Genomic DNA, 18746 nt, shown 5'->3' on the forward strand with positions numbered 1-18746 from the left:
AAAAAGGGGAATTTGTGAGCAGACTAACATCTGCTGAGGTTTCCTTTCAGTCCAACAACAAGGACTCCAGTCCAGCACAACCCTGCTGATCAGCACTGTGTACAGGGCACTGATGCCCTAATCCAGATTGCTATAAGCCGACTCACTCAGGGCATATCTTCTTAAAGGAACAGTAAAACCAAAAAATAAAGGGTTTTTAAAGTAATTGAAAAATAATGTACTGTCATCCTGCACTGGTAAACTGGTGTGTTTGCTTCAGGAATGCTACTATAGTTTATATAAATAAGCTGCTTTCTCAGAAGTGGCTATGTGTGCCTTGGCTTGTTTGTGTGCACTGTGAATCCTATGATCCCAGGGGGCGGCCCTTAATTCTTAAAATGGCAATTTTCTATTTAGTATTACCCAATGGCACATACTACTAAAAAAAGTATATATTTTTTTAAATGATTTATTTAGATGAAGCAGGGTTTTACATATGAGCTGGTGTATGAATTATATATTTTTATAGAGACCTACATTGTTTGGGGGCATAGTTTTCCTTTAATAGTAGAAATGTGACTGTATTACTTTAAGTCCATGCTTCCACATGTTCCTGCTGATTTGATCCTTCTCATTGGCCATGCATGCAAGTAACTGACAGATTTTGAGGAGTAACAAGAAGTATTCAGCCCTGCCAACAGTAGTAGAGTATTTTAAATGAAGCAGTGTCCCTTGTGTGTAGTAAATGAGAGGTGTAACTGTCAACATTCAGATATTTATGATGGTAACAGAGGAAATCTCACATGACAGATGGTTACTCTTTTACGGTCTCGCCTGCAATCTTTTATACTCTTCCACCCACTCACTCGCCCTTTTTCCTGCTGCTATCAGCCTCCCCTGCCCTCAGGTGCTCAACACAGTATTCGGCTGCAGAAAAGATCCACTTATTCTTAAAGGGAACCTGTCACCCTCAGAAATAATTCCAAGTCCTTTTTTGTATCATGTTAGCAGAGCAAAATAAACTTTACTTACACTATATAAATTATTGAATGTCTTTTTCCTTCTGTCTTGGGATTTACTGTCACAGCCAGCAGGCAGGTGCCATTTTGGGTACACTGTTATCAAGGCAAAGCTTTGTATCCCCCCAAAATCTTATGCATTTGCCATCTAGGTGATAGGAAGTGCTGAATGGAAAATGAAAGTAATTGCAATTGAAAAATCTGAGCTGTTAATCTGCCATACCTGTTATTAACTACATTTATAACAGGTATGGATGATTTAATTAAAAATAAATTTGGGTTTCATGTTTAATTTTTAAAGGACTTTTTAACACCCTGCCCAATAATAAAACAGTACCTGTACTTGATCCCAACTAAGATATAATTACCCCTTATTGGGGGCAGAACAGCCCTATTGGGTTTATTTCATGGTTAAAGGATTCCCTTTTCTCTGTAATAATAAAACAGTACCTGTACTTGATCCCAACTAAGATATAATTACCTCTTATTGGGGGCAGAACAGCCCTATTGGGTTTATTTCATGGTTAAATGATTCCCTTTTCTCTGTAATAATAAAACAGTACCTGTACTTGATCCCAACTAAGATATAATTACCCCTTATTGGAGGCAAAACAATCCTATTGGGTTTAAGTAATGTTTGAATAATCTTTTAGCAGCCTTAAGGTATAGAGATCAAAACTACGGAAAGATCCCTTATCTGGAAAACCGCAGGTCCCAAGGATTCTGGATAACAGGTCCCATACCTGTAATAGTGACTGCTGCTTGTCTACAATAGTATGGTGCAAATGACACGGTTATTGTGCATTTACCGTATTTTTCGCCGTATAAGACGCACTTTTTCTTCCCCCAAACTGGGGGGGAAAAGCCTGTGGGTCTTATACGGCGAATACTCACCCACCGCCAAGTCATCGCCGGAGGCTCCTTCTCTCTTATGCGGCAGCGTCAGGCCTTTTTATAAGGTTGTGCCCGTGCGTATGACGTCACACGTCAGCAACGAGGCACAACCTTATAGAAGAGCCTGTTGCAGCGGCATAAGAGAGGAGCCTCCGGCGATGGTCTGTCACGGGTACTTTATATGGGGGCAATTGGGGGCTACTGTTTATGGGGGCAATTGGGGCACTTTCTATTGGGGGCACTGTGTGTAGGGGCTATTGTCTATGGGGCAATTGGGGGCACTGTTTATGGGGGCAATTGAGGCACTGTGTATGGGGGCACTGTTTATGGGGGCAATTGGGGTACTGTGTATGGGGGTACTGTGTATGGAGGCACTTTCTATTGGGGCCCTGTGTGTGGGGGCTACTGTCTATGGGGCAATTGGGGGCACTGTTTATGGGGGCAACTAGGGCACTGTGTATGGGGGCACTTTCTATTGGGGGCACTGTGTGTGGGGGCTACTGTCTATGGGGCAATTGGGGCACTGTGTATGGGGGCACTTTTGTAATATTTGGGGGGATATTACCCCCCCCCGTGGACGTCCGTACCATGCGTCCTCTTCCCCTTGCAGTGCCAATCGGCACGCACTGACACTGCTGACATTGGCGCGCGCACCTCTAGTCATGCAAAGCACACAGCAGGATGGCAAGTACTTGATAATTAGTATATTATATAGTTCAGAATCTTTTTTTTCTAGATTTTTCTCCTTTAAAATTGGGTGCGTCTTATATTCCGGAGCGTCTTATATGGCGAAAAATACGGTATTTGCACAGAATTAGCAAGCATTCTGTTTAAATTAGACAAAAATTGCTCATTTGTTGCTCAGGTAACAGAGGGTCTATTAAAGTGTGATAAACATAGTGACAGTGAATAAGAAATTACATTTTAAATGCATACTCTTAAGAAATAGGGTTTAAGTTTGCTATTGTTATGCATATATTAATCAAAACACATTGAGATAAGGGATCCACAATATGTAGCACAATGCATTAAGGATACTAAAAACAATTCTTCTCTATTGTCCCCAACATGGATGTACGCAGCTGAGTTACCATGAAGTATAAGGTGCTGTTTTATTATTAAAGAGAGTTAAAGCGCTATGGAAAATGGCCTTCCTATATTTAACAGCTTTGTGTATCAGTATTGATAAATAGGTCTATTTGCTAAAAACTTTTTAGACAATTGGACATTTCATAAAGCAGCAGAAGTTTCACCCATACAGAGTTTGCTGCTAGAGCCTTACCAATCTCTGTAACAGAGCTACTATCTTAGTTGATACATAAGTTGCACTTACCAATCTCTGTAACAGAGCTACTATCGTAGTCGATACATCAGTTGCATTTCTCTTGTGCTTCTGATGCATCAACTAATGTATTCAAATCTTACAGAGCTTATAAGAGAGAGGAAAGGCAAACAAATTTATTATTACATAGTAAAAAATAATTATTTGCGGTATACTATTTAAAATATTGTGAAAGAGTGAGAATAAGTGGCGTAGACTTAATGTCCCATCTGCCATTGTCCTTGTAGTTGAATGCTTAAAGCTACAAATGCACTATGCAAAAGCTTTTTTTCCCCCTTCGCTGCTGGAAATGCTATTATACATGTATTTTTGCCCTGTTTTGTGCTTGACATAGTTATTTCTATGAAATTTAATGGAAATGTCTATTAGCTCGTTATATAATAGAGTTTCTCCCTGCAGGGCACAAATAACTATTAGCTTTTCATGACAGCTTCAGCACTGAGTATAATAAGGCTGAAATATATTAGCTTGCCCAAATACAGCAAGGGCTGCAAGTAAAACCTTACATTCATTCTGTAACTATAATCAGAGCTTTTACTTGGTACAGAAAAAAAATAGAAATCAGGCAGATGGCAGCTTTTTGGCATACAGTAGGGAGGATCCTTCCTGTGTCCCTAAGTAAAACTGGCCCGAAATGGACCAATAGAACCTGCCAATTCAGTCCCTTCATACCGAGTCAGATTATTATCATTCCATTTATGGGGTCTCCCCTCCTGATATATGCCCAACTTTGTGACTGTTCATGCTTTGATAAATAGACACGTCAGGGTAACGCCATATTTGGCTGAGCTTATATGCAGGCTGAGAAACAGCCTCTCCACTCATACTTGAAATCTTCTGTGTCTGCACCGGGAGCCACGGCGTCGGCCTAGGTACAGACACACGGAGCAGATCAGAATGGAATAATTTCTATATATATTATCATAATAACTTGTGATACCTCCTTTTCCTCAAATTAGTCTTACGTTTTCTTATATTTTATTTTCTCTTAGGAAGAAAGATCCTTCAACAAACAAGAAAGATCGTGTCAATCACTGTCTAACAATTTGTGAAAACATTGTTGCACAGTCTTTAAGGTACAGATATAGTCTGCTTTCGCCCCTTGCCTTGCAGCAACAATTGCTTCTATATTTTCCATTCTGTATTCTGTGTCAATGGCTCTGTGCCCTCTGTAAATGGATTTGTCAGCTCCCTCTTCCACATGCATGTTCTGCTGCATCTATAAATATGTATATAAGTATATGGGGAAGTAGGTTTCCCTAATACAATAATAAAATCCATATCTTTAGTGAGCTTTACATTTGACTTATCTGTTCTTTTGCTATGCATGTAGGTGTTTACATCATCTTTTGGTGCTTTATAGAAATCATTTTTATACACAGGCTACATTTTTACTGTCCTTTCTGGTAGTAGGACTGTCTGTGTTAGTCATGTGTTTTGTTTAAAATATTGATGACCTGCACTCTTGCATTAGGAATTCTCCCGAGTTCCAGAAGCTGCTGGGTATTGCCATGGAGCTGTTCCTACTGTGCAGCGATGACGCAGAGTCTGATGTGCGGATGGTTGCTGATGAATGCCTCAATAAAGTGGTGAAGGTATGTATTGGAGATTGCAGACTATATATGGGAATGTATGAATAAAATTGTCTTGAATTTGACCCTTCACAGGTAATCCTTAAAATAAGGGTTACATTTTTTTGGATAAAAACTCCATAGTTAAGGGCTATGCCACTGGCACTCATGGCAATTAAATAATTAAATCTCCTTCAGTTGTTTCCCGATGACTTCAATAAGAAGTATCTCAAGGAGCTTGACTCCCTCTATTAGTGCTCAGAAGCTAGAGTGATAGTGGATGCATTGCAACCTGCAGCTCTTTTCATTCAAACGATTGGCATACACTCTAGAGCAATTAGTGGCAATTTAATAAACACAAGAAGTAGGACAATAAGAATGCAGCATGTTCTTAGTATAGCACTTAGTGTTCCATATTCCAGTTGTAAATATGAAGAATGGGTATGAAACTGAATACTAAAGAGCAAAAGGCTACAAAACATTTTTAAGCATTTGGATGTCCTAGTTGATGTTAATCGGCAAGGACTAGGCCCCAAATGACCTTTTTCAGTTTTCAACTGAAACTTGGGCAAAATTGCAGCAAACATGGGTAAAATTGCAGCAGAGACGTGATTCCAAACACAAGGTCAGAGTTACAATGGAGTGGCTCAAGAACTAAAAGAAAAAGTCCCTGCTTGCAGATCCTGCCTTAGTTGTCAATATTAAAAACAAAAAGTTATCCAACTATAGCTGGGCATACACTTAAAGATATATTCATTTTGCCACCTTACCATATAAGCAGTTCTTTGCTTAATTTGCCCATCTATCTCCAATTGTTTCTCCCTCAGGTCAATGATAAAGTCATAAGAGTGGCCTATCAGACCTGTTGGGAGACTGTTGCAGATCTTATAAAGATCTGACCAAATATCATTCAGGCATGCTGTCGGCCAGGTACCTGCTTATAAACTGGCCATTTATTCTGGAGTGGTTGAGCCAACAGCTTATGTCAGGCAATATATGTCCAACTTAACATGAACAACCTGGAACAAGTAGCCCGTATGAAAAAGAAAGATAGTGATATATATATATATATATGTCATAGGGGCTGTGCTGAGGCCCCTCTCCCAATCTAAACCACCCATGCACCCATATATATGTTTGTGTGTTAAAGAAAAGTATATTTCTTTCTTATCTAGGCTTTAATGGACTCTAATCTCCCGAGGCTGCAGTTAGAACTTTACAAGGAAATTAAAAAGGTGAGTGCATTTGTAGTTCTGTTAGGTTTAACAAGAGCTTGTTTGTCTCTTCTAACCTAGGGACTCTCAGCTTTTTGTTTGACTCAGGGATGTCTATATGAGCTCAGTTGCTGACTCACAAGGCAAGTTCATATTTTATATTGAAGCTAGAGCAGCTTTCCATTAGGATAAGGAGTTTTTTTCAATCAAGTTATAGAAGATGTAGGAATCAAATTAGGCAGAGTTTTAAACTTGAGCCCTCATATAGGTCATGCCTTCTGCCTCTTACCAAAGAATGATTCATACATAGACAATATACTTCATGCCACTAGGATATATTACCTAACTACTAACCCACATATATCATTGTGATACATTCACAAGGCCTAAATGTTAAGCCAGCATAATATGGGGCTACATTCGGGAAGGTGTGTGTGAGATTAAAGGGATATTGAATATCAGAAAATGGATTTTCATTTTAACTTAATTGTAAATTAGTTTAATTGGCTGCTTGGATTGTGAATAGCAAACAAAGTAATGCCTTGACACCTCAACTCTTGCAATTTGTGTGTGGGTGTTGTGTAAAGCTGTGCTATGCATTTTTTATGAGATTCCACAAAGTAGTGTCAAAGTACTTAATGCCCCAACAGCATTGGGCGCTGGGTCTGTCTCTTAAAACAATGTAACGAGTCAGCTATTATCAGTTGGCTTACAACATTGCTTTAGGAGTCAGAGCCAGGAGGGCAGAGAATGTAATAGACAGCCACTTACTTCAATAACAGTTTACAAATGTGTTTATAATAATTAAAAATGTGTATAAATATTTATTGGAAAGTTGCTTAGAATTACATTTTATGTCACTATGCCTGTATATAGCTCTAATATATAAGTAATAGTTGATGATTCTGCTGGCAAGTTGCATTGTGGGATGCTTAGCTGAGAAAGACGTATCAGTGTGCGTTATTTTGAAATGGTGAATTATACCTGAAGATAATTTATACGAAGACTTGCGACCAGTTCTGACTATTGCTATTTCCGTACAGTATTCTTGGCAGTCTTTTCTGCTTGAGATGAATTTCAGTAAATACAGACGTAATCTAATCTGGAAGAGTACACATGGGTGTTCTGAAATGACTCCTGTGGCTGAATGCCAGTAGGGTATTTCCAACACTGTAAGACAAAATGCTTTTTTGTACAGAAGGTCTAAGCAGGATCAATATTACAATAGCAAAGTTGTGCCCAATTAAAAAGTGCTTAGCTGTATAGGGGAATCCTCTGCCACTGCAAATTTTAGCCATAAATAAAGATATAAATATTTATATGGATAAAATACAAATACATTATAATAGATTTATTTAAATAGGTATCAGTATTGAACATTTTCTCAATTCTATATGCACCTATGCACCTCAAATATCTTCTTGACATTCTAGCCGGCCTATAAGGTGTACGAAAGCAGTCATTATATCCAGATCCTCACCAGTGAGGGCAGCCACACAGTTTGGGTTCCACTGCCCTAGAGGATATCCTAGATTCATTTGAAATGAGTGATATTGCATTGGTGGCTACATGGAAACCTGCAGTGAAATCTGCAGCTATTACCTTTAGAAACTTTAAAGGAACAGTTCAGTGTAAAAATGAAAATGGGCAAAATTTTACAAACAAACAAAATGCAACATTGTACCTTTGGGTTTGTTTCATGTTATTTTTTAGTAGACCCAAGGTATGGAGATCCAGATTAAAGGGGACCCGTCACCTTAAGAAATAATTCCAAATTGTTTTCTATTGTGTTTGTCAAGCAAAATAAACTTTACTTACACTATATAAATTATTTGAATCTTATTTTCTTCAGCCTTGGAATTCACAATTGCAGCAAGCAGGCAGGGGCCATTTTGTGGACACTGTTATCAAAGCAGGCATTGCATCCTGCCAATATCTTGTTTCTGTGCCAGTATGGGGGGACCTGATACAGGCATAGAGGCGGGGCAGGCAATATATGATTGACAGCTGGGATTTTTAAATGCTTTTATAATAGGTATGGATGTGGTAATGAAAAAATGACTTTGAGTTTGATGTTTAATTTGAAAAGGGCTTTTATTATACAGCTTTTTATGTCTGGGTGACAGGTCCACTTTAAGGAAAGACCCCTTATCTGGAAAATCCAGGTCCCAAGCATTCTGGATAACAGGTCCTATACCTGTACTTGAATTCTTCTTTGGATGGGTAGTTGTGGCCCATATTTACATTAAATAATTTGTTGCATAAAATGAATGCTAGACTTTATATTTATATATATATATAGTAATGAGCAGTGTCAGCACTCACAGGGTTTCATGATAATATCCAAAAGGAGACACATTGGTAGATGCAAATACTGGTGAGTTTTATTGTTCCTACGTTTCGGTTCCCCACTGGAACCTTCGTCAGGGAACCGAAACGTAGGAACAATAAAACTCACCAGTATTTGCATCAACCAATGTGTCTCCTTTTGGATATTATCATGAAACCCTGTGAGTGCTGACACTGCTCATTACTATTTTACAACTCCCGCTCTGGCACCCAGGTATTGTAAGTAACTTTTTTGGAGTGCTCCCCATTGTGGATTTTATATATATATATATATATATATATATATATATATATATATAATATAATATAATTCGTGCAACAACTTCAGTAATGATACTAAAAGTTCTAACCTGATTCTAGAATGGTGCACCACGAAGCCTGCGAGCTGCTCTCTGGAGATTTGCTGAGCTTGCTCACCTGGTTCGGCCCCAGAAATGCAGGTATGCAAACTTTATGTGATTTATGTGACTTTAAGTGATTTCTGTGCAGTAATACAGTGCTCAGCTGAGCTAATTGCAACATATCTGCCCATGTATGAGCCCTTCCAGATGGCCTCTCTGATAGATATCTGGTCAAAATCTGCAAGATATCTAATTGGGAGATGATTGCATGTTACTTTGCAGTGAGGCAATGAGTCCTCTCCCAATGGGCCTGCGTAGGTGCTAATTATGATCAGCCTGATTTTGCCCAGATTGTAGTTGGCCAAATCAAACAAAGATCCACTTGTTTGGTGACTAAACTAGCAAATCCTAATATGCATGTCCAGCATTAGAACTGGAGCACGTACATTATAAAAGTGTTTATATTTAAAGGGTAACTCCGGCTTCCAAACCAAAATTTGGCACAAAATTTGAGGCGCGCAAAACAGAAAAAACCCTAATACCCTAATAATCACTGTAATCTGTTCCTTCAAGAAGTATGAATAAATACCATTTTTATATGCTGAAATCCAGCTGCAAAAAAAAGTTCTTCTCTTTTGGCATAATTTAAAATCCTGGCAGGGGAGGAGGGACTAAAACACTGATGTTACAAATTGTAACAACTTCTCCACAGCTTACAGACAGCATGCAGGAACTACATAACCCACAATGCATTGCACTGTGATGTTGCTTTCCTTATTGACAGTAAGTGTGCAAGGGATTGTGGGATTTAGAAGATGCAGGCTGAGGAAAGTCATCTGTTGTTAGATTTTTTTTTCTCAAAGTAGTCAGATCAGCCGAGGGAGCCAGGCTAAGGGAACTGTTCCAAACCATATTTTTACATTAAAATCATGAAAAGGCTGCATATTTTTTAATTGCTGTATATTGCAGAGTTGCTTGAAATCATGTTTGCTTTTTAAAAAGCTTAAACGGTGTTAGGGTGGAGTTCCCCTTTAAATGGATATAGTTGCCAGATGATTTCTCTTGGTTTCTAAATTGTTTTGAAATACTCATACAGCATGGCTGAAAAATTCAGCATATCTAAACTCTTACATTACAGCACAGATCAGTTACCAGTTCATGAATCTACAGCCCCATCTGATCTGATTTGGAATTGCCTTTCTTTTTCTCTTATTAGACCATACCTGGTAAATCTGCTTCCCTGCCTCACAAGAATAAGCAAACGACACGAGGAGTCTGTGCAGGAGACTCTAGCTGCTGCTATCCCCAAGATCATGGCCGCCTTTGGCAACTTTGCAAATGACAATGAAATCAAGGTACTTAAAAACAGTTGTGTTCCTTTCATTCAGTAAGTAGTGCAGCCTTCTGACCTACCCAAGGATAGGAAACCTTTAGCTAACAGAGATTGCCTGTTCTTGAGCGGGTATGTCTTTCACTGTTTTAAAGATAATATCTCTGTGTAGACTGAGCCACAGTGAATTCTCCCTCTGGATATAAAGAAACATTCTTTTAGATGCTTGCTTTGACAAAAGAATATTTGTCATGGATGACTCCGTGAAACGCATGTATTAAAAAAAACAAACAATGTTGCATCTGGAAAAAAAAAATGTTATGTTGGGAAACTTTAATCTATTTTTTAGTCAAAAATGAATTATATTATTTATTTATATATTTAACACTTTAGTGAGAGGAGCTCCCTATAACTTATGGTCAGTGCCTTGGTGTTGATAAAAGAGTATTTGCGCAAGATTGAAAAAGTATACCACTCAGAGCTTATTTTAAAAAGATATTTATATTTGTAGCCTCTAATAAAATATTTTCCTATATGTAATACAACAGTGTGTATCACTCTCTCTCTTAAAGGAGAAGGAAAGTCATTTTGGCATTTTACTGCCAATGGATTTGCCACATTAGTGCCGCCTAGAACAATATATTTATTCTGCAGAAACCATTACCATACCTGAGTAAACAGCTTTAGAAGCTTTCTCTCTTTGCTTAAGATAGCAGCTGCCATTTTAAGTAGCTTCCTGCTGCAGGTCTAGCCGTTATAGCTCAGATCACACATTCCTAAGGGAGGTGGAGGGAGTTCTTAGCATTCGTGTGGGAGGGGGAGCAGGAGAGAACTGAGCAGACTCTGGCCTCGGGAATTAAGAATGTTTCTGAGAGAGGAAGTCAGACACTGGAACATCATGTTTACAAAAAAAGAGACAAGAAATCATGTGTTTATTTTGATAGAGGACTAGATATGCAGGACTAGATATGATAGAGTGCAGCATTACTGTAAGTGTTTATGGCTGTATTTACATAGACCTTTCTGAAGAAGCTTAATTAGTTTTTACCTTTCCTTCTCCTTTAATGAAGACTGTAAGGGGCAGATTTATCAAAATGTGAAATTAGAGTCGTGAGAAAACTTCAGGCGACTTTGAAAAACGAAGCAGCACATAAATTTTCCTTCCAGCGATGCACTTTATTGCCGGTGGGAAAGCATGCAGGGGACATTTGTCACCTAGAGTAGCCAAGATTTAACCACTGGTGGCAAATCTCCCCATGTGCTGTCACCCTCTCAGGTGCATCAGAATTGCTTCAATCCCAGGCAGCACCTGTAAAACCCACATGGAGTTAGAGAAGAGTAGAGTGCAAAGGGCCATCAATGGAAGTCTGAGTGGCAGACGTGTGTAAACACTTCAGAAAAGTAAACACACGGAAAGCTCCTGGACCAGATAACATCCCAGGTCGTGTTTTCAAAGCCTGCGCCCATGAGCTAGCAGATGTCTTCACAGACATTTTTAACCTTTCCCTGCTCAAGTCTGCTGTTCCAACATGTTTTAAGAGGACCACCATCATCCCTGTCCCTAAGAAAATGAATGTGAGCTGCCTAAATGACTATCGCCCAGTAGCACTCACCTCCATTGCCATGAAGTGCTTTGAGCGTATAGTCAAGGCTCACATCACATCTTTACTCCCTGCTTCATTTGATCCACTCCAGTTTGCCTACAGGTCAAATAGATCTACAGACGATGCAATAGCAATTGCACTTCATACTGCCCTCTCCCACCTGGACCAGAGAAACACATATGTGCGGATGCTGTTCATTGACTACAGCTCTGCTTTCAACACCATCGTACCACCCAGACTTGTCATGAAACTCCGTGACCTGAACATCGGTTCCTCCCTGTGCAGCTGGATCCTGGACTTCCTGACAAACAGACCTCAGGTGGTTCGGATCGGCAACATCACCTCATCCACACTGACACTTAGCACCGGTGCCCCCCAGGGATGTGTGCTCAGCCCCCTGCTGTACACCCTGTTCACCCACGACTGTACAGCAACACACAGCTCCAATACTATCATCAAATTTGCAGACGACACCACCATCATCGGCTGCATTTCTAATGGAGATGAGTCGGCTTACAGGGCAGAGGTGAGAGCCCTGACATCATGGTGCCGGGACAACAACCTGCTGCTCAACGTCAGCAAAACTAAGGAGCTCATTGTGGATTACAGGAGACTGCAGGGAGGAGGCCATACCCCCATTCACATTGAGGGAGCAGAGGTGGAGAGAGTCAGCTGCTTCAGATTCCTGGGCATCAATATCAGTGAGGATCTGAGTTGGTCTCACCATGTTGGTGTGATCACAAAAGCTGCAAGACAGCGGCTCTTCTTTCTGCGGCGCCTGCGAAGGTAAGGCATGGACTCCAGAATACTCACAAACTTCTATCGATGTACCATTGAGAGTATTCTGTCTGGCTGTATCACCACCTGGTATGGCAGCTGTAATGCTTTGGACCGCAAAGCTCTGCAGAGGGTGGTGAGATCAGCACAGCGCATCACCAGGACTGAACTGCCGGCCATGCAGGACCTGTACAGACAGCGCTGTAGGAGGAAGATGCAGCGGATCCTCTCAGACCCCAGCCACCCCAGCCACTGACTTTTCACGCTCCTACCATCAGGCAGGCGGTACAGGAGCATCCAGACCCGCACCAGCAGATACAGAGACAGTTTCTACCCACAAGCCATCAGGCTTCTGAACTGCTGACATTCTACCCAAACCAACACACACTCCCCATAACTACTGGACTCTTCCCAGTGTCACTTTAAGCAAAGCCACTTTAAATCCTCACTGCACAATTTCAAATATTGCATTGCATTTTATTATTGTAAATACTTGTACCTTTATTGCACACTTTTATTATATTTAATATTTGTTTTTTGTTTTTGTTTGTCTATGTAAATTTGGAAGGAACACGGGTCAAAAAAATTTCATTACAGTAATGATGCTTCATTGTTATTTGTATATGACAATAAACTTGAAACTTGAACTACTGCTTATCAGAGTAGCAATATCCGTTCTGCCTCAGTGACTTCTCAAGTATATTCTAGCCAGCCTTAATCACTGTGCAGTTCTTTTTTTAAACAACATGGGGCAGTTTCTCATGTTGTGCCTGCATCCAGAGTCGCTGTATTGGTCTTGGTGCAGACAAAGTGTGGATTTTGGTGCGAAAATGCATATTCTTGTTTTTTTTTCAAGCCAAAATCTGCTCCATGTGTCTGCACTCAGGCCAGCACAATGACTCTGGGTGCAGACATATGAGCGGTGGAGCATTTTCTCAGCCTTAGTAAAAAAAACCTCCATGTCGCAGTAGGCTTTACTGCTGTGGCAGAAACTGGCAGTGCCAGCAAGCACACAGAATGGCATTCCACCTAGTAGTTAAAACCTGTCCCTGCAGTGAAAGAGAAACCCGATACAAATCATGCCTGAAAGGAGAGTATACAAAGATAAGATGCCCTGTAGGTGAACTGAGAGGAGGATCATAAAGAATAACAGTTTGTTATACCTTGTCATAACATTCATTCAGTGTCAGATAAGAATCTTTAGGAATCTTTAAATAGCAATACAAAATAAACCGGTAAAAAATAAATACATAAATGTCAAATAAATAATTCATCATAAAAAAACCCACAATTGTTATGCTTAAATAAAGGCTACAAGACCCAAATGCATTAATAATAAAAGTGTACAAATAACAAGCAAATAAAGAAAAGATCAACCTTTAGTTCCTAAATTATTAGTTAATACCCTTGGTTTGAAATGTCTCTTAATATTTTTAATATCATAAACCTGCAATTTACCTGCCTTAACCAGGTAGTATGTACAGGGCTCCTCTTGTGTGCTGTGCATATAGGTGCTGTGCTAACAACTGTGCATAATGTTAACATTAATAAGGTTATTGTTTTTTTCTATACAAATCAGACTTTTTTTGGTACTTTCTAGGTTCTTCTGAAAGCATTTATAGCAAATCTGAAATCTAGTTCTCCCGCTATCCGCCGAACAGCAGCTGGTTCTGCAGTGAGCATCTGTCTGCATTCTCGAAGAACTCAGTACTTCTACACATGGCTTCTCAACGTGCTCTTGGGTAAATTGCTCAATGCCCAGCATTTTTAAGCCCTCAATAAATGTATAAAGCTAAGGAGGCAAATGAATGAGCTTGCTATTCTTCTTTCTCTGTGGGGACCCCCTTAGACTAAATATTGGCAGAGTGTTTATTGGTGTTGTCCTGTGTGCACTTGAAGAATCTCATACTGAACAGTACCCAAATGAGGGTGTATTTGTGGTGGGAACTGGAAACCTGCTGTAACAAAATATTCCCTGCAGATTGGCCACGCAGACTGGCAGAATCAAATAACATCTTTAACCACTATAACCCCCTATCCTTACTTCCTTGGACTCCATATGTAATATATTGTAGATATAGAATCCACTGCTGTACTGGAGTTTGTATTTTCGTCTGTTAAATTCTTCATGTTATTGATCCAGTTCTGTAAATGTTTTCCCAGGTCTTCTTATCCCTGTTGAGGATGAACACCCAACGCTTTTAATTCTGGGAGTTTTACTAACACTACGGTACCTGATGCCACTACTACAACAGCAGGTGAAAGACACAAGTCTGAAAGGCAGCTTCGGTGTAACACAGAAAGAGGCGGACATTTCTCCTTCTGCCGAGCAGCTCATACAGGTAATATTCTTATTAAATCCTATTCAGTAGTTTAGTTAGTCAATAAACATTACCACCAAAGTAATTTTTTCCTTTTACGCATTGATTTTGAGATGGAGCCTTAAAAGTCAATATTACCTGCAGGTAAATGATTGATCTTATTGTGGAAAACACACCTGTGTTTGCTATGGTGGAGGGGTTTTCTTCCACTTTATGTCTATAGGCAGATTTGCCCACGGGCAGCAACCAATGAGCAATTACCGTTTTTCAGTCAGCTGCAGGTAGAACAATGAATGTAACAATTTGATTGGTAGCCATGGGTTACTGCCCACGGCAAATTTGCCCACTGTTGATAAATGACCCCCATTGACTTCTGGCAAAAGCCTCAACGCTTGTTGCCTAGCAGTTTAATTTCCACAATGCCTTACAGGTGGGAACCATGTTTTTTTAAATTTGCCTAAAACGCTTTCATCTTGTTTTTAAATTCAGATTTATGAGTTGACCTTACATTATACGCAACACAGGGATCACAATGTTGTGACTGGTGCTCTGGAGTTACTACAGCAGATATTTAGAACACCACCCCTGGACCTTCTCCATGTACTGACCACACCTGGCAGTATAGAGCAGGTCAGTGTTTGCAGAGATGAGCCATACAGCCGGAGCCGGAGTGGGAGTATAGTGGAATTAATAGGTAAGTTAATGATATATGTTATCCCTCTATTTTCATGAGCAGCCCTTTTCTTGCCATTGTAATGTATGCAGATATTTATGAGAAAAGCTCCAGCTGCACTCTGATTTTTGTATCAATTGGAATCTCAGTGGCTGTCATTTTGGTCAATTAGAATGTACATGTATAAGCCTATCTGTCCTCGTGTTTTTTTGCTAGAACATTTACACCCAACTTCCTGATATCAGGGGTTCCAAGAAAGATACATTGATATGTACCTTTAAGTTAACTTTTAGTATAAAGTAGAGGGTGATATTCTAAGACAATTTTCAGTTGGTCTTCATTTTTATAGTAAGTTTATGGCACAAGTATGAGAACACCCCTTCTTATTTTTGTGCCTAAACCACGGCCATCATTGGTACAATGACATCCTTGACAATTCTGTGTTTCCTACTTTGTAGCAATAGGTTTGGGTAGGCCCGTTCCTCTTTCAGCAGGATAATAACCCCATTTGCAAGTAAGGTTCATACAGAAGAACTTGTCTGGCCTGCACAGATACCTGGCCTCATCCCAAGTGAAAACCTATGAGATAAATAGGAACGCGAATGCATGTCAGGCCTGATCCCAAACATTCATGCCCAACTACATACATACGAATGGCAGTAAATCATATCAACCGTGCTTCAATATCTAGTACAAAGCCTTGTCTGGAGAGCAGGGTAATGGCTGTTTAAGCAGCAAAGAGGGGACCAACTTCATATTAAATTTTGGAAAGGCCATCTCCCATAGACTCCAATTTAATGAAATAATTCAAACATCTTTTCTGTATTAATAAAACAGTACCTTGATCCCAACTAAGATATAATTACCCCTTACTGGGGCAGAACAATCCTATTGGGTTTATTTAATGGTTAAATGATTCCCTTTTCTCTGTAATAATAAAACAGTACATGTACTTGATCCCAACTAAGATATAATTACCCCTTATTGGGGCAGAACAGTCCTATTGGGTTTATTTAATGGTTAAATGATTCCCTTTTCTCTGTAATAATAAAACAGTCCCAACTAAGATATAATTACCCCTTATTGGGGGCAGAACAGCCCTATTGGGTTTATTTAATGGTTAAATGATTCCCTTTTCTCTGTAATAATAAAACAGTACCTGTACTTGATCCCAACTAAGATATAATTACCCCTTATTGGGGCAGAACAGCCCTATTGGGTTTATTTAATGGTTAAATGATTCCCTTTTCTCTGTAATTATAAAACAGTACATGTACTTGATCCCAACTAAGATATAATTACCTATTATTGGGGGCAGAAAAGCCCTATTGGGTTTATTTAATGGTTAAATGATTCCCTTTTCTCTGTAATAATAAAACAGTACCTGTACTTGATCCCAACTAAGATATAATTACCCCTTATTGGGGCAGAACAGCCCTATTGGGTTTATTTAATGGTTAAATGATTCCCCTTTCTCTGTAATAATAAAACAGTACCTGTACTTGATCCCAACTAAGATATAATTACCCCTTATTGGGGGCAGAACAGCCCTATTGGGTTTATTTAATGGTTAAATGATTCCCTTTTCTCTGTAATAATAAAACAGTACCTGTACTTGATCCCAACTAAGATATAATTACCCCTTATTGGAGGCAGAACAATCCTATTGGGTTTAATTAATATTTAAATTAATTTTTATTAGACAGACTTAAGGGACGGAGTTTTCCAAATTACGGATAAACATCTGGAAAACCCAAGGTCCCATACCTGTGTTACTATTGGATTTTGAATGAGATGTTTGGAAGGCCGGTGTACACATACTTTTGGATATATAGTGTATCTGTGGAGTGTATGAATGCCAAAGAGCTACCAGTTGCTTATAAGGTTCCATAGAATCTTTGACATGAACTAAAGATCACATGCATTTTTAACCTGTAACATAGGACTCTTATCTCCTTTCAGCTGTTCAGTGTGGGTCAGAGAGATCCTGTAAACACTGTCACAGTTTGCTAGTAATTAGATACAAGTCTCTAAGGCTTCACCTTTTAATGATCTTTTAATTTGACAGTGACGGTGATAAACTGTGACAAGTTGCAGTTGGTCTTTTTTTTATTTTAGTGGTTTTTAGATTATTTAGCAGCTCTCCAGTTTGAAATTTCAGAAGCTTTCTGGCTGCTAGGCTCCAGTTAGGCAAGCAGCTGGGGAGGGGGGGGTTGCCTTCATCAAGGCTACAGAGGAAGCAGACCCCATGACCCAGGCCGCCCTGGCCCGTGCGGGGTCTGCCTATTCTATATTTATGCCACTGCCAATATTTTTCTCGCTTAAAGTATGCATTTTCTTAATCACCATACCTTTTTTTCAGTTGTCAGGGTGCTAGTGTATGGGTACCCCTGTTTAATATTTACCTTTTGTTCTTGAATTTAAACAAAAATATGTAATGATGCTTAATGGAAAAATCTCTTACTGAAGAGAAACTGGTTGTGTTTCACATTGTCACTTGCTTTAGGGAAATGGTACGTGGGGCAAGTACGTGGGGCAAGCGAGCATTGTGCCCCTGTGCAGAGCTCTGTGATGAACCTCCAATAACCGGAATGGCTACGTATCCAAGGCCTAATCGCCTGATCTTTGAGTGCGCTGTAAATGTCCAGGCGCTTACCATGCAAGAGGGACAATATAGGGAGGGTTTTCCCACCCAAAAATATTATGTGATTGTGTGATAGAACTGAAAGTTACAATTATTTGTGCTGCTTATTTCAGAGGCTGTGTTGCCCGAGTTTACCAGGTCTTCTTGTGTAGGTAGGAGACATACTGTTCTATGTGATGTTCTGTCATTCGCTCCACCAGTGCTAAATGTTGTTGCACGAGTCTTGGTCAGCCTTTAGGGAGTCAGGAACACCAGTTATTCATATACATTGGGTCATTCAATATGGTGTCTGCCCTGTTTATAGATCCTAAAGCTGGCCATACATGCACAGATATTATCGTACAATATTCAGTGCATGTATGGTGGCTCGAAGAGGCGACCAATATCGCAAAAGGCTGCGAATATAGGTCGACTCTGCGATCGGCCAGGTCTAAAGATTTGATTTGAGTGCCATTTAAGGCGCCCAAGCAAAATCTACGTTCAGGGCTGAATCGGCAGGTGGAGGTAGAATTTCTATTGTTTCTACCACCATATCTGATGATTCAGCCCTGAACATGGATGGTGGGAACGACCAATGGTCGCACGAAAGATCGTTTTTGCTACGTGTATGGCCACTTTAATTCACATACACATGTTTATTTATTGGAATGGGGAGCCTTGCCTCAGGAGGTTATATTGTGGCATTATT

The 18746-nt window shown here is 39.8% G+C and overlaps 1 protein-coding gene across 4 annotated transcripts in view; it reads left to right on the top strand.

Moving 5' to 3' along the window:
• The window catches only part of htt (huntingtin), an 85006-nt gene that overhangs the window by 3830 nt on the left and 62430 nt on the right, over window positions 1–18746 (top strand). For 2 of the 4 annotated variants that reach the window (XM_031895313.1, XM_031895314.1), the window contains exons 2-10: window positions 4227–4310; window positions 4709–4829; window positions 5981–6040; window positions 8729–8808; window positions 9926–10064; window positions 14021–14162; window positions 14584–14762; window positions 15231–15435; window positions 18172–18210. In XM_031895313.1, the coding sequence (XP_031751173.1) occupies window positions 4227–4310; window positions 4709–4829; window positions 5981–6040; window positions 8729–8808; window positions 9926–10064; window positions 14021–14162; window positions 14584–14762; window positions 15231–15435; window positions 18172–18210 (1049 nt within the window). The remainder of the gene's footprint in view (window positions 1–4226; window positions 4311–4708; window positions 4830–5980; window positions 6041–8728; window positions 8809–9925; window positions 10065–14020; window positions 14163–14583; window positions 14763–15230; window positions 15436–18171; window positions 18211–18746) is intronic. The other 2 variants (XM_012955737.3, XM_012955738.3) reach the window with 1 other exon arrangement.

The sequence above is a fragment of the Xenopus tropicalis genome, chromosome 1 (assembly GCF_000004195.4).
Source record: "Xenopus tropicalis strain Nigerian chromosome 1, UCB_Xtro_10.0, whole genome shotgun sequence".
In the NCBI taxonomy this organism is placed as follows: Eukaryota; Metazoa; Chordata; class Amphibia; order Anura; family Pipidae; genus Xenopus; species Xenopus tropicalis.